The 26134-nt window shown below is 36.9% G+C and overlaps 2 protein-coding genes across 7 annotated transcripts in view; one reads left to right on the top strand and one right to left on the bottom strand.

The window, feature by feature from the left end:
- Window positions 1-26134, bottom strand: part of LOC141395061 (uncharacterized) — a 209900-nt gene that overhangs the window by 69887 nt on the left and 113879 nt on the right. The window lies entirely within an intron of this gene.
- On the top strand, window positions 18288-23605 carry Nepl7 (Neprilysin-like 7). The gene has a single exon (XM_073970464.1). The coding sequence runs from the start codon at window positions 21440-21442 to the stop codon at window positions 23492-23494; it is 2055 nt and encodes a 684-aa protein (XP_073826565.1). The 5' UTR covers window positions 18288-21439; the 3' UTR covers window positions 23495-23605.

The following is a 26134-nucleotide window of genomic DNA, read 5'->3' as shown; positions in this document are numbered from 1 at the left end:
AAATTTCAGTCCCCCACGACTGATGGTTTTTCTATGGAAAAAATTCTCGGTACCCCAGTACCGATGATTTTTGCTATAGAACAAATTCTCGGTACCCCAGTACCGATAATTTTTTTCTATAGAAAAAATTCTCGGTAACCCAGTAGCGATGGTTTTTTCTATAGAACAAATTCTCGGTACACCAGAACCGATGGTATCCCAGTACCGATGGGTTTTTCTATAGAATAAATTCTCGCTACCCCAGTACCGATGGTTTTTCTATAGAAAAAATTCTCGGAACCCCAGTGCCGATGGTTTTTTCTATAGAAAAATTCTCGGTAACCCAGAACCGATGGTTTTTCCTATAGAAAAAAATCTCGGTACCCCAGTACCGATGGTTTTTTCTATAGAAAAAAATCTCGGTACCCCAGTGCCGATGGTTTTTTCTATAGAAAAAATTCTCGTTACCCCAGTACCGATGGTTTTTTCTATAGAAAAAATTCTCGGAACCCCAGTGCCGATGGATTTTTCTATAGAAAAAATTCTCGGAACCCCAGTGCCGATGGATTTTTCTATAGAAGAAATTCTCGGTAACCCAGTGCCGATGGTTTTTTCTATAGAAAAAATTCTCGGTACCCCAGTACCGATGGTTTTTTCTATAGAAAAAATTCTCGGCACTCAGGAACGGTGTTTTTTTCTATAGAATAAATTCTCGGTACCCAGTACCGATGGTTTTTTCTATAGAAAAAATTCTCGGTACTCCAGTGCCGATGGTTTTTTCTATAGAAAAAATTCTCGGTACCCCAGTGCCGATGGTTTTTTCTATAGAAAAAATTCTCGGAACCCCAGTGCCGATGGATTTTTCTATAGAAGAAATTCTCGGTAACCCAGTGCCGATGGTTTTTTCTATAGAAAAAATTCTCGGTACCCCAGTACCGATGGTTTTTTCTATAGAAGAAATTCTCGGTAACCCAGAGCCGATGGTTTTTTCTATAGAAAAAATTCTCGGTACCCCAGTACCGATGGTTTTTTCAATAGAAAAATTCTCGGTACCCCAGTACCGATGGTTTTTTCTATAGAAAAATTCTCGGTAGCCCAGAACCGATGGTTTTTCCTATTGAAAAAAATCTCGGTACCCCAGTACCGATGGTTTTTTCTATAGAAAAAAATCTCGGTACCCCAGTACCGATGGTTTTTTCTATAGAAAAAAATTCTCGGTAACCAAGTACCGATGGTTTTTTCTATAGAAAAAATGCTCGGTACCACAGTCCCATGGTTTTTTCTATAGAAAAAATTCTCGGTACCCCAGTACCGATGGTTTTTTCTATAGAAAAAATTCTCGGTACCCCAGTACCAATGGTTTTTTCTATGGAAAAAATTCTCGGTACCCCAGTACCGATGGTTTTTTCTATAGAAAAAATTCTCGGTAACCCAGTACCGATGGTTTTTTCTAGAAAAAATTCACGGTACTCCGGTACCGAGGGTTTTTTTCTATAGAAAAAATTTTAGTTCCCCAAGAATTGTTGTTTTTTCTATAGAAAAATTCCAGGCCCGCAGAACTAATGATTTTTTCATAGAAAATATCGACCTTAATTAGTTGACATAATTTTCCTAGATACCAATCGTAAACCAAAATTACTTGCAACCTCACCTGATCTTATCGGTTCCCACAAAATTATCAACATCATATGAAAGGAATAATACCGCCAACGATTTTCACAAGTGCAAACAATAGGAAATCTTACAGTGATGCAAACCAATAGGAAAGTAATGTATTTCTGCATTTAAAATTGCATAGCATCTTTGTCCTTAAAAACAAAGAACAAGAAAATACAAGGATTTGCTAATACGACAAAATACTTATTATATAAGGTATTGTTCCTATTCTTCCTTTGGTTAAAAAACGCACATTAAAAATTCCGAAATAAAACAGTGAATACGAAAGGGAATTATGCCGCACAACCCATAAAAAACACTGATCCTGGTGGATAGTGCATTAAAAACCTCCCTCTTTTGATAAGGATAATGGTGTGTTGTTGTATAAAGGATGAAAGCCGGTAGTGTTAGACAATTCATTGAGGCAGGTAAATCATATTGCCAAGCAAGTAAATCGACGGCACACAATACCTTCTTATAACACACTCTAACCGGCAAATTGAAATGCCACAACTTTATCCTTGAAAGGATCATATATGGACATATGCTATGGCCCAGCTTGTCTTAAATCCTTTAAGGATACACTAACCTTAAAAAAGAGTAGAAAAACCAAGTAGAGAAAGTGAGTCCCAATAATAATGGAATGTTCCTGTGGCTACCACCATTGCCACTGTTGCTGCTGCAGCTTCATCAATAATTCAATGGAACAATTGAATTCTTTCAAAAAACCACTGAAGAAAAAGAAACTCAAGGAAAAAGGGTTCTACATTTGGTTTTTTAAGGACTAGATAAATTGAAAAGACCTGTGGTTAATGCAACCATCCTGTCCTGCCTCTGATATTGGTAAACAGCGACGAAATGTGTACAGGATGAAACGAAAGGAAATCATTGTATCAAATTGAGCCTGAAATCACAGATTTAATTTGAAAAAAAAGAGGAAAAAGTTTTTCACTTTTTTATTGTTACCAATTTCCTTCTTAGCGAACGAACAATTGTTACTGTCAGTCGATTCTGTGGTGGAATAGTTGTAACGTATTTTTAAAAAGAAACAGAAACATGTATTTCAGCTCAGTTGGCGCGTTCAAAAATGCTGGTGAAATGATAAATGTATGGGGTTATGTGGCTGCATGTGGCTTGTGCCTAGTAGCTCCTGTGCGTCAGCGACGTGCGTCAAATGCAACAGCTGCTGGGGAGTACGTTGAAAGGATTAAATTGCTACAGTTTGGTGTTTTCTTTGAAGTTTCTTTTCAATTTTTTCTCTGAAAGGATATTTGGTTGATTTCAATGTTTCTTCTTCGTCGTCGTTTTTTATTGAATTGTTACACATTTGCCAAGGTGATTAAAAAATATTTTAACAACTGTCGTATTAAAGTTACAAAATGTATTCATTTTTCCTACGATTTTCTATGAAAGGGGAAAGGATTCTTTTGAAAGAGAAATCTATGTTACAAAGTCAGCTGTAGTTGTATGTTATTTAGAAGCATATGACAGCCAGTGATGAAAGATCAATGACCTGGCATTTGTTAGCATTAGAGGACTGATTTTTTTCTGCAGAAAAATCATAAGTACGTCCAGTAGTGTTATGACTTTTTTACAACCTCATATCCCTGTATCATAGCGTGATGAGTTTTGCCTTAAGATTACATAAAATCTTAATTATAAGGTGATTCGGTGAAAAAACCTCACGCACAAAATGATTTTAAAATTTGAATTTATCAAAATTATGGAAATTTTTTTGAAGACACTGAAAACAGATATATAATTGAAAATAAACTTTAGAGCCACATGAGATAATTAAAATGACATAAAATTTATTTTTCACTATTTTTCTTCAATTCTGAGAATCGTAAAAATGTCGTAAACGCTTTTATTCAAAAATATAATATTTTAACAAAAAACAAAAATTTTAAATTTTTTCAAAGTGACTTTTTTCGCGACTTTTTTAATATTTGAATGAATAAACGTTATTATAAGCTCTGTTTCTTTACGTGCAAGAATCTTCAAGTTTTACCACTTTTGACTCGAAAAGCGTTCCTTTACTTCAGACACAATACAATTCATATGGGAGCAGTTTAAGACTTTTACTACTTTTGCCGGTTTTACTATTTTCAAAAGTAAAGGAACAGACCAATAGTTATTAGTAGGCTTATATTTATTCATTCGTGCAACAAAAAATAATTTTTTGAAAAAATTTTTTTTCTTTTCATATATTTTTTAAAAAAATTATTTTTTTAAAATCGATTTGTGCGTGAACTTATATTTATATTTATTCATTCGTGCAACAAAAAATAATTTTTTGAAAAAAATTTTTTTTTTCTTTTCATATATTTTTTCAAAAAATTATTTTTTTAAAATCGATTTGTGCGTGAACTTTTTTATATTTCAATGGAATAAACGATAGCATAGTGATTAATAGGCAAAAGTTCATTCATCCCTGCTACAGGAAATCATTTTTGAGGAAAAATGTCAAAAAGTCATAACCCTAGCGTCCCGACTGATGTGTTTTCTGAAATGTTTTCTATAGAAAAAAACATTAGTACTGGGGTACCGAGAATTTTGTCTATAGAAAAAGCCATCAGTACTGAGATACCGAAATATTTTCAATAGAAAAAACCATCAGTACTGGGATACCGAGAATTTTTTCTATAGAAAAAACCATCCGTACTGGGGCACCGAGAATTTTTTCTATAGTAAAAACCATTGGTACTGGTGTACCGGACATTTTTTGTATAGAAAAATACCATCGGTACTGGGGTACCGAGATTTTTTTCTGTAGGAAAAAACTGAGAAGAAAAAACCATCGTATGGGGGTACCGAGAATTTTTTCTATAGAAAAAACCATCGGTACTGGGGTACCGAGAATTTTTTCTATAGAAAAAACCATCGGTACTGGGGTACCGAGAATTTTTTCTATAGAAAAAACCATCGGTACTGGGGTACCGAGAATTTTTTCTATAGAAAAAACCATCGGTACTGGGGTACCGAGAATTTTTTCTATAGAAAAAACCATCGGTACTGGGGTACCGAGAATTTTTTCTATAGAAAAAACCATCGGTACTGGTGTACCGAGAAATTTTTCTATAGAAAAAAACCATTGGTACTCTGGTACCGAGAATTTTTTCTATAGAAAAAACCATCGGTACTGTGGTACCGAGAATTTTCTGTAGAAAAAACCATCGGTACTGGTGTACCGAGAATTTTTTCTATAGAAAAAAACCATCGGTAGTGGGGTACCGAGAATTTTTTTTATAGAAAAAACCATCGGTACTGGGGTACCGAGAATTTTTTCTATAGAAAAAACCATCGGTACTGGGGTACCGAGAAATTTTTCTATAGAAAAAAACCATTGGTACTCTGGTACCGAGAATTTTTTCTATAGAAAAAACCATCGGTACTGTGGTACCGCGAATTTTCTGTAGAAAAAACCATCGGTACTGGTGTACCGAGAATTTTTTCTATAGAAAAAACCATCGGTAGTGGGGTACCGAGAATTTTTTCTATAGAAAAAAACCATCGGTACTGGGGTACCGAGAATTTTTTCTATAGAAAAAACCATCGGTACTGGGGTACCGAGAATTTTTTCTATAGAAAAAAACCATCGGTACTGGGGTACCGAGAATTTTTTCTATAGAAAAAAACCATCGGTACTGGGGTACCGAGAATTTTTTCTATAGAAAAAACCATCGGTACTGGGGTACCGAGAATTTTTTCTATAGAAAAAACCATCGGTACAGGGGTACCGAGAATTTTTTCTATAGATAAAAACCATCGGTACTGGGGTACCGAGAATTTTTTCTATAGAAAAAAACCATCGGTACTGGGGTACCGAGAATTTTTTCTATAGAAAAAAACCATCGGTACTGGGGTACCGAGAATTTTTTCTATAGAAAAAACCATCGGTACTGGGGTACCGAGAATTTTTTCTATAGAAAAAACCATCGGTACTGGTGTACCGAGAATTTTTTCTATAGAAAAAACCATCGGTACTGGGGTACCGAGAATTTTTTCTATAGAAAAAACCATCGGTACTGGGGTACCGAGAATGTTTTCTATAGAAAAAACCATCGGTACTGGGTTACCGAGAATTTTTTCTATAGAAAAAACCATCGGTACTGGGTTACCGAGAATTTTTTCTATAGAAAAAACCATCGGTGCTGGGGTACCGAGAATTTTTTCTATAGAAAAAAACCATCGGTACTGGGGTACCGAGAATTTTTTCTATAGAAAAAAAAACCATCGGTACTGGGGTACCGAGAATATTTTCTATAGAAAAAAACCATCGGTACTGGGGTACCGAGAATTTTTTCTATAGAAACCAGTAAGGAAAGGATCAAAATCGGGCGGCGTCGACTTTATGATACACTACACCACTGTGAATATGTAAATTATATATGGGAGCTATATCGAAATCTGAACAGATTTCAATATTATTTGGCACATTTATTTCTATACCGAATTTAGTCACACATTCCAAATTTCACCGAAATCGGACATATATAGCGTGCTTGGTGCAGCGAATACGTGAAATCGGGCAAAAATATATAGGGAGCTATATCTAAATCTGGAGCGATTTCGATATATGTAATTTGGCACATTTATGTTTAGACCGAAGTCAGTCACACGTTCCAAATTTCATAGAAATCGGACATACATATATAGCGTGTTTGGTGCAGCAAATACGTGAAATCGGTCGAAAATATATCAGTCCTGGGGGACTGAATTTTTTTCTATATTAAAAACCCGGGGGTCTGAAATTTTTTCTACAGAGAAAACCATCAGTCTGATGTACTGAAAATATTTGGGAGTACAATATACAAAATAAAACAAGTAAAAAGTATCAGTTGGCTTTGCCGACAGAGATATACCCTCAGCCTATGTGAATTGAAACTTTCATCTACGGACAGATCGAATGTACTTAGGGTCTTTTCAGAGTTTTATTGGCCTTTTTGTACATTTGAGCTTGTCGTCAAAAATATGGATTAGGATTAAAGCTCAATAGTGTTGCGGAGGAGGTACTTAAAGGAATGGACCGACATAGTCCATTATAGACGTAGATCTTATTTTGGGAGTCATATCTTTTCGATACATATCGCGCCTACTAGTCATTTCAGTGGGTCATCGTATAACTTTTCGACCAGTATGCCAGTAAGCATGGACTTGTCCACGGAAAACGCTGTAAACAGGACCACAAATAACAGCATCGACATAAATGTTGAACTTTTGTGGGGAGGTACCCTAATGAGAGGACCGATATGGGCCATTTTAGAAGTTAAACTAAATTTGGACAAAATATTAGGAGATCGAAGGTTTAGACCAAAATGGTTAATGGTATCGTGCATACCATTTTAGTGAAATGTTTTTAAAATATTGGGGACAAGTATCGTAAATTGTGGACCGGTATTTCCCATCCTTGAACTGCCAGTCACACTATGGTGCCATAGGGATTTTTTACACCTTTCTGACTGTTTTCTCAAGAAGTATGGACTTGCCACTGAAAAACTTTTACCATCGGCAAATGCATGTTGCTTTAACAAAAGTCAAAGTGGTTCGAGAGCAGGTCTTAAAGTGAACTTATCCGAAATTTTGTGTGGGAGGTACCCGAAGGAGTGGACCGATTGAGTCCATATTGTAACCGCATCTAAATCTGGCAGAAATTTCACGATGTGCAAAGTATGGACCAACTAAGGTACTCCCTTTAAAAGTCATCGTGCGCACAATTTGTCCGAACAGGTTTGGACTTTTGCGGGGGAGTTACCTGAAGGAGTCGATCGATATGGTTTATATTCGAACTTAGCGATGTTAGACTGTTTGGACAAAATATTACGAAGGCCAAATTTTGGACTGAATCGGCAGATCCGTTCGAGAGTTATCTTGCTATCCAACCACTATACACGGTGTATCTGGCTATTTTCTCAGGAAGTTTGGGCTTGCCCCTGAAAAAACTTTTACCGTCGTAATGGAGGTAGCGAATGCAAATCGATTTAACAAACATCAAAGAGATTCGAGAGCATGTCTTAAAGTGAACTTATCCGAAATTTTGTGTGAGAGGTACCAGAAGGAGTAGACAAATATAGTCCATATTCGAACCTGATCTTTATCTGGTAGATATATTAGGATGTGCAAAGTATGGATTACATCGGTGACTCCCTTCAAGAGTTATTGTGCGCAAAATTTTTCCGAACATTTTTGAAGTTTTGTGGGGGAGGTACCTGAAGGAGTGTACCGATTTAGCCCATCTTCGAATTTAAACTATGTTTTGATAAAATATTACGAAGACCAAATTTTGGACCGAATCGACAGATCCGTTGGAGAGTTATCTTGCGCTTCAACCACTACACAAGGTGTCATAGGGGCTTTTTGCACCTTTCCGGCCATGTCCTCAGGAAGTATGATGAAACTTGTACCGTCGTATTGGGGGCAGTGAATACAAGCTGTTACAGCAAAAGTCAAAGCGATTCGAGAGCAGGTCGTAAACTGAACTCTTCCAAAATTTAGTGTTGGAGGTACCCGAAGGAGTAGGCCGATTGAGTCCATATTGTAACCTCATCTAAATCTGGTAGAAATTTCACGATGTGCAATGTATTGTCCAAATCGGTTACTCCCTTCAAGAGTTATGGTGCTCTCAAATTTTCCGAACATTTTCGAACTTTTGTGGGGGAGGTACCCGAGGGAGTGGATCGATATAACCCATCTTCGAACTTAAAGTAAGTTTGGACAAAATATTGCGAAAGCTAAGTTTTGGGCCGAATCGGTTGATCCGTTCGAGAGTTATCGTGCGCTTGTGCCAGCCAGACAGAAAGACGGACGGACATGACTAAATCAACTCAAAATTGTCTGAAACGGATTTCGTTCAAACATACCCCATGTATGTATGTATGTAAGACCATTATTTCGATAAAGCACATTTTGCTCGTATGAAAGTGTATATACCCTCGTTAGGATAAATGCTGAGGTTAAAAAAAATTATCATTTCGGAGGGTGACTATGTAAATGACACAAAACGAAAGTCCCCTTTGCAATGCCGTAATAGTGGGGTTAATGCTACAAAATAACCCGACCCTAAGCCCATTCTGCAATAACAGTAAGGCAAACTTACACAACACTTCCCTTCTGGATGCCGAAAAGCTGTAATCCCAGCAGAGAGTACTCCGCTGACATTACTAACTTCCTTAATAAAACCTGTGTTTTTGCAGTAACAAGAAAAACACAAAAATGGAAAAAAACTTAAATTCGAAAATTGAGAAATACAATAGTCAACATGAATTGAGAATATTGTTCTATACTGTGAATGGTAAATCTGATGGATTCTGTGCAGGCTTTAGTAGGAAGAACAAGTAGTATATCGAGGTCTTCTATTTAAGATTAGATAAAATCTTACCTTTTTTTTACCTATAAAGTGATTTGATAAAAAACTTCAGTGGTAAACTACTTCTTTTCTAAATCATGTTATGCGTGAGGTTTTTTCGAATCACCCTTTATGTAAGATTTTATCTAATTTTAGATAAAAATTGCTCTAAATATGATAGAGGGAAATGAGGTTGTAAAATAAGGCAGCTACTTCGGTCGTTGCATGGACGTAAATTGACTGATGGTGAAGAATTTTTTATTCGGATTGTTCTAACCTCCAGATAAATACAAACGCACAGTCATACTCTGTTATACTATTTTACTGTGAACATTTCAGGAACAGAAGATCTGATCATGGTTCTGGAAACGTTTACGGGGTCGTCAACATTAAAAGAATTTATGTTTTTTATTTCAGTTTTTTTTCATAGCAACATAGTTAACCAATACTAATTCCTCTTGTAACCATGATCTATAAGTCTTCATAAATCAAAACATTTATACTACATCTGTATGTCCAACAAAAACATATTACTGACGTGTGCCGATCATATTCAATTTCACAAATGCAAACAGATTTTCATTAAAATTGGTTCCAAATTTCCCTTCCTTTTTCACATGCCGAAAAATTCACCTTTTCAAAAATTCTCATATCAATCCTTTCGATGTCAAATGTAAGGGAAAACCTTTAGACTTGTCAACTCATTTCAAAAATAGTTTTCAATAAAAGAGAAAAAAATGCATCTGCTTTAAAAAAGAGTTGATGATCTTTGATCCTAAAGTCCTCGCCTTCTACATCGGTAACACTTTTGCCACGCTTAAGGATTTGCTTACAATTTCCGGTTATTCCGGCATTCATAATTTTTTGATGGTGTGACAACAGTTTCTGTGATTTCTTTCAGTGACGAAAGATGACGACGATGTGCATATTGGCAGTGGTGGTGGTGGTGATGGCGGCATAAGAAACAAATGATTAATAAACAAATCCTTTCGTTTTTTTAACGACTTGAATGTCATCATTGACTGAAATAACCCTTCTATTTGATTTCAGTTTCTTTCATGCCTTGGTCCCCCTCTTTTGTTTTGCTTTGGGTAGGAAGTTAAATGTTTTCTTATTACTTATTAGATCATTATTTAGATGATGTTTTTTTTTTGGGTTGTTGTTGTTGAAGAAGTTTGCGATGGCTTGAGTTACGTTTTTTGCATTGCGCGTGCCAGCCACACTCCTTTTTCCGGTGGTGGAGTGGTTTTACTTTTTCTTTCTTCGCTATGTTTTTTTTTGCCTTATTCTTCACATTTCGTCTTTTATGGGCAAAACATAAAAAAGGTGTTAAAGGGTTAAGCGAATGCCAATGTGCGCCTGGGTTAAAGGGTGAACGAATCGATTATGCCTGAAATGGGTGTTAAATGTTAAGTAATATTTCCGTAAACGTTCGTTTTTTTCGTTCTTCTATGCTAAACTTGTTATGGCAATGAAGTATGAAGGAGGATTGGGGGGAAGACATATTAAGCAATCTGTTGACTTGTGTTAAGAAATCGTTTCATTTGTTTACACTGACCATTGACCAAGAAAGTGTGTGTCATATACATATGCACTACATATTAAGAAGTCGGGATGAAGGGACGTTTTTTATTTATAGGAGTACTGAAATAAAACGGCAAAAAGTGAACACCATTTTCAATTTGAACAAGTAACAGGTCAAAAAGTATCCGTCAATTGTGCTGATGGAGATATACCCTCAGCCGCTGACCAAAAAAAAAAACCAAACCAAACACAATAATTATGCCGTATATATTCGATTTTGAGTCAAGAGTTTGCTTGAAAATCTGCAGGTACCGTAATGTGGGGCTATACCAAATCACTGACATATGACAAACATTTTTAGTAACCAAACTTCTTCATAAAGGACTCGAAATATTAAATTAGTTTTAGAGTTATCTGCACTATAGCCATTTAAGGGTTTTGGATCCATTATCTCAGGAAGAATTGACTTAATCCAGAAAAAATTGTACTGTTGTAAATGAGGCCGCTAGAACAACCTACAGAAAAACATAATCAAAACGATGCGAGAGAAGCAATTCAACTTCACTTTTTCCTAGGGAGGTACCCGAAGAAGTGGGCCGATATAGCCCATATTTCAACCTGATATATTACCGGATGAAATAGTACGATGTGTAAAGTCTGCACCAATCAGAAACGCACTGCGAGAATTATCTTGCGGATTTGCCATTTTGGTTGGTGCCGTCAGGGTTTCTTGGAGCGTTTAGGCCAATATCTCAGGAAATATGGATTTGCGCAAGAAAAAAATTATATAGTCGTAAAGGGAGCCGCAAGGACAACCTACTGAAAAAATTTCAGAACGATCCGAGATGTATATCTGGAACGAACCCGATATATATCTGGAAGGAATAATACGATTAGCGAAGTTTGGACCAAATCAATTGCTCCCTTCAAGAGTTATCGTTCAATTTCATAGGAAAATATTGAACTTTTGTGAGGGAGGTACCGGAAAGAGTGAACCGATATGGCCCAGTTTCGAACTAAAACTAAGTTTGCACAAAATCCGTTCGGGAGTTATCGTGCGCACCAGCCATCTGCACTAATGATCAGTTATTGCTGCAGTTATCTGTTTATTATGTAGGGAATAGATATCAAAAACGCTGTAGATATGCACGATCTAGACAGAAAATGCGAAATTGCAGACGCTGCTCTCCGGTAAATAGAGCAGAATTACAAATCTGATCTTACTTATGCACACAAATCCTCATCTTCTGAGCAATTTCGATGTCAAAACCAGGGTTTCGGAGTTGAGCCATTTTTCCTTCGACTCCGACTCCGACTCCAGGCCAGTTTTTTGTCACGACTCCGACTCCGGAGTCGACTCCGAGGGTAATTTCCTATACCACTAAAAATTAATAAAATTTGCTAAATTTTTCAACTTTTCCTATACTAGGACCTTATATGCTTATCTGTTCTTTTCTCTAAGACAATTTGTAATGCAATGCGATGTAAAATTGATGTTCCGTATTGAATCTGCTGTATCTTATATCAAAAAGAACAACAACAACAGAAAGAATTTAGAAAGTTTCAGTAGATTTTGCCGAAATATATATACGAGTATACCCTCAGATTATCAATTTAAAACAAAAACAAGTAGAACTGACGAGTTTGATTAATTTTTTTTTTGTACGGACGCACAGAGGGGAACATAGGCATAAAGTTGCTCAAAACTCAAAATATGAAAATCGTTTTTTTTATGAAAAAATGTTGATAAACGGCAACCAGACTCTTTTCTACATTTGCTATAACCATCCTCGACTTTGTAAGATTAACCAATCCAATGCAGGAGTCGATTGAACTCAGCCTTACTGAAAACAAAAAGTAAATTTTCGAAAACTAAGAAATTAGGTGAACATTAAAATGACATCATTTTCGCGAAAACTTATATTTTTCAAGATTTATTGTTTTTGTACAGTCTCCGAACAAGATTAGCATTTAAAATTTTCGGATTGATTTTACATCTTTGCTCTTTAATAATGGTAATACATATCCTCTTTATGAAAATTGTTTATGATCATTTTTAAGATTACTACAATTTCAATAGTGACTAAGTCTATTTCCCCGTCGTTTCCCGACCATAGTTTCTTCTAATGTTTTATGCGATTGAGCCTCAAATATCAGATTAAATCATAAAAAATTGCGCATATTTGCGCCATTCCGAAAAAATCTAATTTTTCTCAACTAAAATATGAAATATTTTTATATGGAATTGAAAGGTTTACTCACACTAAATTTTGCTCCGCGTTATAACCGGGGCTCTAATTTATCAGACTAAACCAACACCTATGAAAAATGTTTGCATTATTCAGAAACATTCACGAAGTATAAATGAGCTTTCTAGGACTTTTGATCAACTTTTAACACAAATTTCCCCTCTGTGGGATGGGTCACATATCTTTTTCGTTTTATTTTGTCGAAATATGAAGATGGGTATGCCAACAGTAATTTGTTACTTACAGATTTTACGACAGCGAAATTTTGACTTCTACAGTTCCCTTTTTTTAATGCATATTTATTAATTGGTTTCGCTTAAATACACGGTTATTATGTTCTTAATGATCCCACAAAAACATATGCTGATCGGTTTATTCGTTTTCGAGCTTCAGTGGTCACCGCAAACTGCTTTAGTAAAAACAGTGTTTCGTAGGTGGCCATTTGTCAGAAAACTGTGCAATATTTTTCAAAAAAAAAAAATCTGAAAGTAGCTCAAGGTATTATAAATCAGATGAAAACAATATCTTTTGGAAAAAATTGGTAGATTACTTGAAAAAAATCATCAAAAATTGCATTTTTCGTGCACAATAAGTGACCATAACCCCTTAATTGTGGACAAAATAAACTTATAATACTTTTTCCACATTATATTGTGAAGTATAAATATGTGAGATCTAAAACTAGTTTTCCAGAGTGTATATAAGTTTTGTCATAAATGTGATGGTATATTAAGAAATCGATTCATATTGAAAGATGCAATTATAACTCTATTGTCATGGAACATTACTAAATATAATAAATCCTTTGCTTACAAGTTTACTCATAGATTTCCTATAAAATGAATAAACGATTTATCAAAATGTTAATAAAGTTAATCTCTCTATCATAAAAAAATAAAAACTCTTTTGATAAATGTAGAAAAAAAAATTATGCCCGGAGTCGGAGTCGAGCTTTTTTTCACGACTCCAGACTCCGACTCCGACTCCAGCAAAATTTGCTAGACTCCGACTCCAGACTCCGACTCCGACTCCGAAGCCCTGGTCAAAACAAGTTCTCTGTTAAGGCTAAAACCTCTAGACATTAGAAAAAATGAAGTCATATTTTGCTATTCCACTCGGTTAATAAGGCATACACGGAGGAAAAAAGGGCTCTCTAACATATCGCTTATTTACTCAAAGAGTGGCATAACTAAAAAAATACGTTTTCAGAGTTAGCAATTTCTATTTTTTCTACGACTTATACTTTATCTTGTGTCAAATTTTCATACTGATATCTCTAAAAGTTACAGCTCATTTACTTCAAGTTTCGCATAATTCAACACAAAAGTTTGTTGAGTTTGTGATGCACTAAAACACTTCAAATCATGCTTGATCTTGCACAGAAATATCTGGCTAGCTGTTTGCATATGGTCTAAGTTGTTATTTTTTTCACAAGGTGTGCTCCTAGAGACCCTTTCTTTCAGAAAGAAAAGCGTGTTTCTATAGACCCATTTTGAAAAAAGTGTCAGCAAGCCTATCAAGCAGGTTTGGATTGTATTCGCGGATATGCTGTCGCAGAGGCCACAAAAATTTATCTGTGAATGCGGTCATCGGAGTAAATTCCCCATCTTTCGTAGCTGAAGAGGTAAAAGCTACGATAAAACAGAATTGTTTTTTTCTCAACTAATGACTGATGAAATGTATCTGTGAGTGCGGTCATCGGAGTACATTCCCCATATTTCGTAGGTAAAGAGGTAAATGCTACGAAAATCCAGAGTTGTTTCGGTTCAACTAATGACTGATGAAAGCGCGCAAAACAAAACACATATATGTGTTTTGCTACATTTTCAGACAGAACTAGCTATAATTTAGCATTTAGGGTTCCCAGTTATACAAAAACTTCTCCACCAAAAATTATGGACATAAGTCCACGTTTTGGTATAGCCCCCATAAAACGGTATAGTCCGATTTAAGGTATATTTACGTTTTTAGCTACATTTTCAATCCGAATTAAGCATAATTTGCCATTTATGGTTCCACGTAATCAAGAAACTTCTCCACCAAAAATTGGTATAGCCCCCATATAACAGTACCTTCCGATTTCAGGTATTTTTAAGTTTTCATCTAGATTTTCGTTCTAAATTGGATGTAATTTTGTATTAAGGGTTCATAGTGGTTAGACAACTCTCAACCAGAAATTGTGGACATAGCTCCACATTTTGTAATAGCCCCCATATAAGGGTACCGCTAAACTTTCTATATTATATAGGTTTTAGATAAATTTTTTTGACCGGATTAGCTAAAACTTGGGAATACGTCCACTATTATTGTCGTCTAATAGTGTTTGTATGTCCACCGTCTGATTTCTGGTATTTTTAAGTTTTTATCGGAACTTTATGTTCAAATTGGATGTAATTTGGCATTTAGGATTCATAGAGGCCAAACAACTTCAGCAACAAGAATTGCGGAAATAGGTCCACGTTTTGGTATGGCTTCTAGATAATGGTACCAGTAGAATCCGTAACAAAAAGAAAGCTAATTATTATATTTTACTTACTTACTTAGCTGGCCCATCACAGAACATTTGTTCCATAGGCCGAACTAAGAAAAGATCTCCATTTCTCTCTATTTGTTGCTTCGCACTCTGGAATACCGCGCCTTTTCATCTCTTCATCCACTTGTTTGCGCCATCTATTCCTTGGCCTGCCAATTCTGCGTGCATCGCAATGTGGCTCGAATTTATACGCCTTTTTAGCGGGTTCATCATCGCTGATTCTTATTATATGGCCTAGCCAACGCAAACGCTGCATCTCGATACGTTTAACTATATTGATGTCGTTGTATAGCAGATACAGCTCGTGGTTCATACGACGTCGATATTCACCGTCAACGCAGATCGGTCCGTAGATCTTTCGAAGAATTTTTTTCTCAAACACGCCAAGCACTGTCTTATCAGCTTGCGCAAGTACCCAGGCTTTAGAACCATACATCAGCACGGGTAGTATTAGTGTTTTGTAAAGCGTTATTTTTGTTTGACGAGTTGTGGCTTTGATTCTAAAGTGCTTACTTAAACCAAAGTAGCATCTGTTGGTCAATACAATTCTTCTTTTTATTTCACAACTGATGTCGTTTGTGGTGTTTACGGAGGTGCCGAGGTAGACAAAATCTTTTACTACCTCAAAATTATAGGAACCAACATCCACAGTTGGTCCGAGCTGAATGGACGCATTGCGCGTCGACACCATTAACTTTGTCTTCTCACGGTTTACCGCCAGGGTATCGGCTACTTCTTTTACTGATTGTCCCACGATGTCTATATCATCAGCATAAGCAAGTAACACGTGGCTATTGGTGTAGATTGTGCCACTTCTTTTGACGTTTGCCTCTCGTATAACCTTTTCCAGCAGGTTGTTGAAGAGATCACACGAAAGGCTGTCTTCTTGTCTGAAACCACTTTTGGTACTAAACTCTTCGGAGAGGTTCTTTCCTATTTAAACTGAGGACCTCGTGTCAGTTAAAGTCATTCTACAAAGCCGTATGAGCTTTGCGGGGATACCAAATTCAGACATGGCTTGGAATAACTTTGAACGCAGCGGGCTGTCTAATCTACAAAAAGGTGGTAGGTGTCGATCTGCATCTCTTGGGTCTTCTCAAGGATTTGACGCAGGGTAAATATCTGGTCAATGGTGGACTTGCCAGGTCTAAAACCGCATTGGTATAGTCCAATTATCTCGTTGACCATAGGCTTTAGTCGTTCGCACAATATCCCTGACACTATCTTGTAGGCATAAGGGAGTAGACTTATGATCCTATAGTTAGAGCATAGAGTCGTATCTCCCTTCTTGTCGTCTGGGCACAGGATACTCAGGTTCCAATCGTCGGGTACTCGTTCTTCCTGCCAGATGGTGCTAACTATCTGATGAATACACCTTATCAGCGTGTCGCCTCCGGTTTTGAACAGCTCGATTGGTAAGCCATCGGCTCCTTTTGCCCTATTATTCTTCAGCCGATTTATTGCTGTCTTTACCTCAGCTTGGATGGGCGGTATACATTCAATACCATCTTCTGGGATTGAGTCTCGTCGTCTTAGCTGCTATTGAATACTAACAGTTTTGAAAAATGTTCTTTCCATATCCTGAGCACACTATCTGTATCAGTTACCAAATTACCTTGCTGGTCTCTACAGGAGAATGTGCCTGTACCAAAGTCATCAGTTTGATGCTTGACTCTTAGGTAGAATTTTCGGACTTCATTCTGGTTCCGCTACATATCTATTTTTTTACACTCCCGATTTTCCATCTCTCTCTTTTTCTTGCGGAAAAGACGTTTCTCCTCTCTCCTTTTCTCCCGATATCTCTCTCGTGCGCTACGCGTTGCTACGGATTTTAAAGTAGCCCTATTGCCGCATTTTTCTCTTTGGTAGCAGCACGACACTCCTGATCATACCATGGATTCCTGGGTGGAGGTCTCTGGTATCCAAGTATCGATTTTGCGGCTGTTTGCATGGAGTGGGCAATACTTTGCCATTGCGCTTATATGTTATCGGGATGAGGAGTGCTTTGATTAAGCAATTGGTCTAGTTGAGTGGAATATGCTGTGGCTATCTGTTGTGATTGCGGCTTACCGATGTCTAACTTTCGTGTTGTGTATGTTCGTACTTTGTTTGCTACGTTTAAGCGGGTGCGTAACTTTGCTGCAACAAGGTAGTGGTCCGAGTCTATGTTTGCTCCTCGGAACATCCAACACGCTCGATGAATGTCTTCCATCTATCACAACGTGATCAATTTGTGGGTCTATCTTGTATTGCCACTAAACTTGAGTTGCGTTGTCAGTTGTCTGCGCGACTGAGACGAAATGTTGTACCATTAATGTCAACTCAACTGGGTGGTCGATAAACATGTTATCGATCAATGTTTTGTCAAACTTGTGACCTCTATTCTCAAAAAAAAAAAAAAATTAAAAATAAGTGCGCTTTGGATAACTCTTTTGTGTATTCTGGACAATACACTTTGGAAAACAACCCAAGATTGGAATATAACCTGCCCATTGAATCTTCGGATCGTCAAGTTTTATTTGCTGTCCCAAAAAATGATAAGTTCGGTGGAATTATTTTTTGATGATGAAGAAAATGTACAGGGCATTGCATCTATTAGAAGAAATTTGAGGGACAAGTCGAATCCATTGGAATTGCCATCTGCACTGTAAGCTGATGATCATGTGGAAAGATCTGTATAATCAGTAAATTATTTCAAAATACGCCTTAAATATTTTCGATTGCCAAAGGATGCCGTAGTTTAGGTTGTGGAAACGTTAAAGGATGACTTCAAAGTAAGTTAAGGTAGAATTAGACGTGACATAACCATAAAGCCATATCAATCAGCTGATTCAACCAAACCTATGGAAATCAATGTATTCGATTAGTAGTAACATAACATAATGCCATAGCCATAACCATAAGAAACCAATTGGGTTTTGGTTTTCTATGGTTATGGCTATGTCACGTCTAATTCTACCTTTACAGATCAACAGCAATACCCCCACTTTTAAAAGTGTGCGCAGCGTTGCGATTCTTGGAGGAGGGAAGTTTCCAAAAGTCCCATGGCAATGATTTCAACAATTGCATGGCTCAATCTACATTGTCGAAAGTATTGAAGAAAGTTGTCCACTTGATAGAGGACAAATTGTGCCAAAATTGGATCGTTTCGAAGTTGACAGAGGAGGAAAAAAGGCAAAATAACCATTTTTATTCAAAAACGAAATTCCCTGGTTTATTTGGCTATATAGATGGAGGATGTTCGTCATTTGTACTTAAACTGTCACCAAATTCATTTGCAAAAGAATCAATAATTGTTAATAAAATGTTTATTTTTCCTTCTATTTTACTTCTTGTTTCTTCGAAAATGTTCACTGCAACTGAAAATTTGTGGTTGCTGAAAAACAGCCGCTTCGTCAACTGAGATTCGCAACTTCAGTTGAGAGTTGCCATACGTGGATCAATTTTGACAACTGGCAACGCCACTCAACGATAATTGTTATCGATGATCGACCCCTTGATTTCTTGTTTTCTGATCTGGAGACAGCCAGGTGCCCTCATGGATGTCGAGATGTTGAAATCTGCTAACTACCATGTTTTTTTGCCGCTGCGAAGTCTATCAGCCTCATACCATTGTCAGATGTTTCACTGTGGAGACTGAATTTTCCGACTGTTGGGCCAAAGATATTTTCTATTCCAATTTTGGCCTAGAATAATTTTAATGTCATGGGCAGGACAACGGTCATATGTTTCTTCTAAGCGCTCATAAAATATATCTTTGGTCAGTTCGTCCTTGTCTTCAGTGTGAGCATGGGTGCAAATAAAACTGATGTTGAAGAATTTTGCTTTTGGGTCGATCTTGCATTGCCACTAAACTTGAGTTGCGTTGTCAGTTGTCTGCGCGACTGAGATGAAATGTTGTACCATTAATGTCAACTCAACTGGGTGGTTGATAAACATGTTATCGATCAGTGTTTTTTCAAACTTGCGACCTCTATTCGCAAAAAAAAAACTATTTTAAAAATAATTTGCGCTTTGGATAACTCTTTTGTCTATTCGGACAATATTTTAATATTTTGGCTGAGTTTTCGAGCAAATTTGGAAAACAACCCAAGATTGGTATAAAACCTGGCCATTGAATCTTCGGATCGTCCAGTTTTATTTGCTGTCCCAAAAAATGATAAGTTCGGTGGAATTATTTTTTGATGATGAAAATGTACAGGACATTGCATCTATTAGAAGAAATTTGATGCCGTAGTTTACATTGTGGAAACGTTAAAGGATGGCGATAAATTCACTTCTTGTTATGGACCACCACCAGTGGCGTTGAAGTTTCTTTTATTTTGAGCCATTTTCTTTTTCAACTTTGCTTTAAAGTGAATCCATACTCTCTGCCACTCTTTAGGTGTTCGTGTTGGAGATCCATGGCTGTTTAAACTGTCCAAAATGGATCTCCACGCTTCATCCGCTGTGGCTTTGGTTTCACCAAAAACCCGAAATCCGCGGGCTAAGTTTAGATTTTCACTCAGTTTAGCAATTATTATTTCGAACTTTTGCTTTGTCGTTATTTTCACCATATTGATACACAAAGTTAATTAATGATACAAAGAATCAATAATTGTTAACAAAATGTTTATTTTTCCTTCTATTTTACTTCTTGTTTCTTCGAAAATGTTCACTGCAACTGAAAGTTGGTGGTTGCTGAAAAACAGCCGTTTCGTCAACTGAGATTCGCAACTTCAGTTGAGAGTTGCCATAAGTGGATCAATTTTGACAACTGGCAACGCCACTCAACGATAATTGTTATCGATGATCGACCCCTTTATTCGAATTGTAGCAAGTCTTTCATTCACTGGTGTGAAGCTAGAGACCAGGTGATTAACCTCCGACCAACTATAAATCTGCAACCAAACTCATGCTTTAGCTGTTGCTGTGACGCCTTTCCCAACCCATCGTATTTCCTGTATGGCATTAATGCCGACCTTGTGCTTTTCAAATACATCTGCCTATGCCTAAACTGTACCTTCTCTATAAAGAGTGCGAACATTCCATGTGCAGATTCGCAAATCATGGTCCTTAAAACGTTTGTGGGGGTCGCCAACTTTAGAGGGAGTTGTTTTTGTTTTTTTTGTTTGTTTTTTTTATAGTATGCTGCTTTTTCTAGGGGAGGGTTACTAACCCTGCGCCCAAACCCATGTTTGTAACGTTCTTATGGGTAAACGCGCGGCACATTGTAGCTCACTACCTTTAACGGGTGTTAAAGGCAGCTACTCCAGGTGACACCACTGGGAGGTCAGTGTCCACTTGAGATGAAACAGGGACCAAGATAAATCCTGGACTTTGCCATGTTAAAGCCGGTCAGGACCTTTCCTTGGTATCTTTCACCCCCCTACGTCACCCAATTATTATATTTTAGTCCAGAATATTTCATGGTGTGGGGTGTACAAAATTCGGCAAGGCTTAAGGCTTTTTTACTTTATTATTTTTTTTATTGAAATTGGCTTATTTAGGAAGAAGAACAAATGTGAGTTTTCTTATTACAGCCTTTCATCTTTTCTTAAAATGAATAACTTCTTTCTCTTTTCAGATTACGGAACCAATGGTGCTTCAAGGTAAGTAATCATGTACTTAAATTGGTAGGATAATTGTCAGTAGTAAAGGGTAAATTATGATTCGCAGCTATTGAACTTATTTATTATAATGGATGGCTTGTTTTAAAACCTCCATATGTTTACGTTTGGTTTAGCTGTACGACATGTATCTCTTCTCTCCAAGTTAATCATATTTTTTATTTTCTCTAAAACACTTTTTAATAATGCGTAACCATTGAACCTAAACAAACTAAACAAATGACAAGTGTTTGCTGATATTACGGCCTAAATGTGAGCCATCATTAACAACGAGTGGTAAAGAAACAGAAACATATGGCACAATGTGGTTAAAACATATAAAATCTGTTTTTTACCAGGCGATATCTACCATTGCAATCAAGAAAATAGTAACGCTTACTAAAATTATACAAAACTGAATATAAAAATCAAAGCTAATTCAAACTGAATCAGTTAGAATACATTTAGCTGTTGGTGGAAAAACAACGTTACGAAAATATTGAGCAGAATAGAAAATAGATTTGGTGAAATTTTCAAGCGGACAATAAGTGAAGCGTGAATAAAAATGTTTTTGAAATTTTCCGGTCTATTAGTTTTGGGGTCACTGTTATACACAGTGGATGCGTCAGTTGTTACAAATATTCCCTCAGCAGTTGACATACCAAATTCCAAAGGAAATTCTAACACCACCACCTCCGCTGTGAATGTTACCGTGGATCAAACCATCTTCAAGTTACCCAGTGAAATTGATGAAGATGAGCTGCTGCACGAGACGGGTCTTTTTATGAAAAGTCTTATGAATTTGGAAGTGGATCCTTGTGAAAATTTCTATGAATATGCCTGTGGTAATTGGAAAACAAGTGAAAGGGTGCCCACGAGTGGTCGCAAGGACTCCATATTACGTGTGATACAAAGTGAAATCAATGATTTAATTGTGGTCTTTTTGAAAAATTCCACCAAGGAATCAAAAACCGCCGAGGGAAAAGCAAAAGTGTTTTATGCTTCATGTGTGACGGGAGGAAAGGATATTAATGTTGGTTTGAAAACCATGCTGGATAATGAAAAGGATACGTTTGGAAAACTAAAATTACCAGGGAAAAATGATTGGATCCCGGTGAATTTTATGTCACCCTACAATGTTTTCCCGCTACTCCCCCTGAGTGTCAACTATAGCACCATCAGCAGGCAGTTTGAGATTTCCATTAATAACCCTATACCGGTTTTGAAAAATTTCTACAACACTTCTCAAGCGGATGAGTTGCTGCAAAAACTTGGCCAGGTTGCCCAAGAATTTAAGACCATGCTGGAATTTGAAAAGAACTTAACTGCGAAAGTATCAAATCGGGATTTCAATGAAAGATTAAATTTACATGAATTTTTGGAGCAACATCAAAAGGATGCCATTGATTGGAAACTCCTTTTCAAGACCGCCTTTGGTGATAGTTACCAGCCTGAATGGTATGTGAATAATAAAATTTCCAATTTCACAGATTTGGAAAGATTCCTGAGGAAATCTCCCACCGAAAATTTGCGCAATTATGTCAAATGGCGTACACTGGTAAAGTTCTTTAATATATGGAAAACTGAGCTACCAAACGATGAAAAGCGTGAACAAGTTTGTCGCCAACATACAGAAACCTATTTTACCTATGGCATATTACCCTGGTTCATCGAATATCTCTATGATGCAGAGAGGCGTGAAGATTCCCTTTGCATTGCCCAAACTGTGTTACAAAGTTTCCTAAATATTACAGAAAATTACAGCTGGTTGGATGAAGATACCAAATCGGAAATTGCGGCCAAACTTCAAGCCATGGATATTATGGTGGGCTATAAGGATGATATGCGTCATCGCCAGCTAAGTGATCAAATTTACAGCGATTTAGAAGTCAATGGAGATTGGTTCAAAAACCTTCTCACCCTAGAAGCCAATCACGCTCGCATACGTTTGCATTCGGTGCACAAGACAGTGGTGCCTCCCATCTTATCGCCCTACAGTGTCAATGCCTTTTATGCCGATTACATCAACACCGCTTTCGTTACCATGGGTATCTCCCAAATGCCCCTCTATCATCAGCGTTTTCCTGCTTCTCTCAAATTTGGAGGCCTTGGCATGTTAATTGGCCATGAAATGGCCCATGCCTTAGATTCCAATGGCTATCACATAAATTACGAAGGTAAACCCTACAATTGGTCTTCATCATCCGCCCGCCATTTCAAGGAGAAAACGCGTTGCTTGGAAAATCAATATAACAAATTTATATATCATGGAATACAGACAAATGGGTCGGCCACAATGCCGGATAATATTGCCGATAATACTGGTGCTCGCCTGGCTCATCATTCATATATGGAGCTGTATGGTCAATATGAGGGACATGACAAGCCTTTGCCCGGTCTCGAATATACCAACAATGAATTATTTTTCATAAAAATGGCCCAGACATGGTGTACTGGACGTGATGATTCGTTTAGGGTGCAGCATATGAAGACGGATGCCCATGCCTATGCGGAGTTCAGGGTTTTGGGACCTCTCCGCAATATGCCAGAATTTTCCCAGACTTTTCAATGTCGTTTGGGTTCGCAAATGAATCCCCTCAAAAAGTGCGTGGTGTGGTAATCTTGATGAACAACATTTTCAAATAACACTGTTTAAAACCTTTTTAAAATTCAAACATTTACTATATATCAAAATATATTTTTTATAATAAACTGAATTACATTATTCGAATCAGAAGATGTTTATGGATATTTATGGTAGCGGGAATTTGGCGTTAGTTTGCCCTCATATTAACGTAAAATATATAATTTGGAATACAAAATATAAAACATAAAATATAAAATACAAAATATGAAATATAAAATACAAAATATAATATGTAAAATATAAAATATAAAATGTAAAATATAAAAATTAAATATAAAATAAATCTTCTAATATATAAAAGACAATGTGTGTATGTTAGTATGTTTGTATGTTTGTATGTTCCGAATGGACTCAAAAACGGCTGAACCAATTTTCTTGAAAATTTCAGAGAATGTACAGGCAACACCGGTGGTGAAAATAGGCTATATATTTTTTTTGCATTTCGGATGAGGCGGGATACCTCCTCTAAGCCCTATTTTTTAAAAACGATATTTTAGCAAAACTGACGAACGTATCGGAGAGAAAATTAATTTGCGAGACAACGGTTGTTGTGTCTCTGATCATAGGTAATAATTTGGGGCCTAAAGACCCGACCACGCCCCCTTTTTTAAATAGCTTATATATCAAAAGTCGCTTAACCGATTTTCTTGAAAATTTCAGAGAATCTACTGGGAGGACCCGTGGTGAAAATAGATTATATATTTTGTTGAAAACCATATTTTAATAAAACTGAAGAACGTATCGGAGAGAATAATAATTTGGGGACAATGCTGGTTGTGTCTCCGACCCTATGTACTCATTTGGAACCAGACCACGCCCACTTTTAAATATCTTATATATCCAAAGCTGCTAAACCGATTTTCTTAAAAATGTCAGAGAATGGATTGTGCTGACCCCTGGTGAAAATAGACTATATATTTTGTTGAATTTCTGAGGGGGCGGGGTACGTCCCCTTTGCCTTATTTTACTAAAACTCTGTCTTTGCAACAAAACTTACTAACGTATGGCTTAGAAAATAAATTTGTGAGACAACGGTGGTTGAATCTCCGAACCTAGGTACTTATTTAGGGCTTAAAGACCCAACCATGCCCACTTTGTTAAGTATGTTATACCTCTGAAAGCCCATTTTCTTTAAAATTTCCGAGAATGTACAGCGATGGCCCACCATGAACACCCATGGTGAAAATAGGCTATACATTTTTTTGAATATAATTTTTTTTGAATCGGAGGGGACGGGATACCTCCCCCATGCCCTCTTTCTTTTAAAACGCTTTTAGCACGCCCATTTTGTAAATATGTTATATCTCCAAAACTTCTGAACCGATTTCCAATTCATTTTCAGATGATGTACAGGGTTGGCCACTGGCGGAAATTGGCTATATAAACTTACGAACTTGTCCGTTTTCCCAACCCGTGTTTCATATTTTAGCATTAAGACTCGATCACTCCCAATTTCTGAAATATTTTACAAACCAATGGAAATACCAGATGTTATGCATAACGAAGCTTTGGTCTTATTGGAAAGCAAGTGTTTAGATTAGAAGGCAACATATCGATAGCTATACCTCAGGTATACGACATACATTATAAGAAGGTGGAAGGACGATACAGTGGGCCCCTAAGTTGCCGCTGGACATTCATTTGAATGAAGGGCACACATACAATATTAAATAGAAGTTATCATCTGGAACGAATGTACGATGGTACATAAAAATTCCCTAGAAGCTTTAGATCGATTCTTGAAGGATTGAAAAAGCAATCCGCGTTTAGTTTTCAGACAAACACTTCCAGTTATTGTATTCCAGCAGATGAAATAAATACATACCTCAAGTCATCACTTCCTTGGCGGTATGTTAAACTTGCATATCGACACAAACATTTCTGAAGATTTTTTATTTATAGTCACTTGCAGTTCCCTACTAATTACTGATGCAAGAAAAGTATAATTGACTTAACCAAAGTTAACATTAAACTGTTTCAAGGTCCAGCAACGTGGACCGGGTCGGCTAGTAACATATATATAATTGTTCCACAAACATCCCACACGGGACAAGGGAGACTTCTCTCATATCAATGAGTGCACCCCGATTCATATTAGCTCAATGATAAGGGACCTACTGTTTATTGCCGAGTCCGAACAGCGTGTCCTAAGACACCACTTGTAGAGAAGTTTTACATGGCTGAAATACTCAGGAAATGTCGCCAACATTACTGAGGGGTATTTTGCCACCGTTGAAAAATTTTCATGTTGACTGGCCGGGTAATCGAACCCACTACCTTCAGCGTGCAAGGCGGGTGTGCATACCACGGTGGCACCCTTATCTCTATTATATAAAACTCAAATGACGTTCGTACGTGAATCAAAAACTCGAACAATTTACAACCGATTTGTTTCGCGTTTGTCTTAAAATTTTCGTATTTATCCAAGGAAGGATCTGACGTATTTTATTTTTGAGAAGAATCCGCGAAAATTTGCAAAAATCTATTTTCAAGAAAGTTAATTGTTTCCCCACTTTTCGTGGCAGGCTTTTGTTGCCGAATTTCTTATTTCCACCTTTTTAAATTTTTTAGCGCGAAAAATTTGCAAAAATATATTTTGAAGAAAGGTTATTG

The sequence above is a fragment of the Musca autumnalis genome, unplaced genomic scaffold (assembly GCF_047663935.1).
Source record: "Musca autumnalis isolate F117 unplaced genomic scaffold, ASM4766393v1 scaffold_2, whole genome shotgun sequence".
In the NCBI taxonomy this organism is placed as follows: Eukaryota; Metazoa; Arthropoda; class Insecta; order Diptera; family Muscidae; genus Musca; species Musca autumnalis.
Note: the sequence above shows the minus strand (reverse complement) of the source record. Positions and strands in the feature narration are given on the sequence as shown.

Bases quoted from the DNA above. Each gene is read 5' to 3' on its own strand.
- Nepl7 (XM_073970464.1), top strand. From the start codon at position 21,440: ATGTTTTTGAAATTTTCCGGTCTATTAGTTTTGGGGTCACTGTTATAC.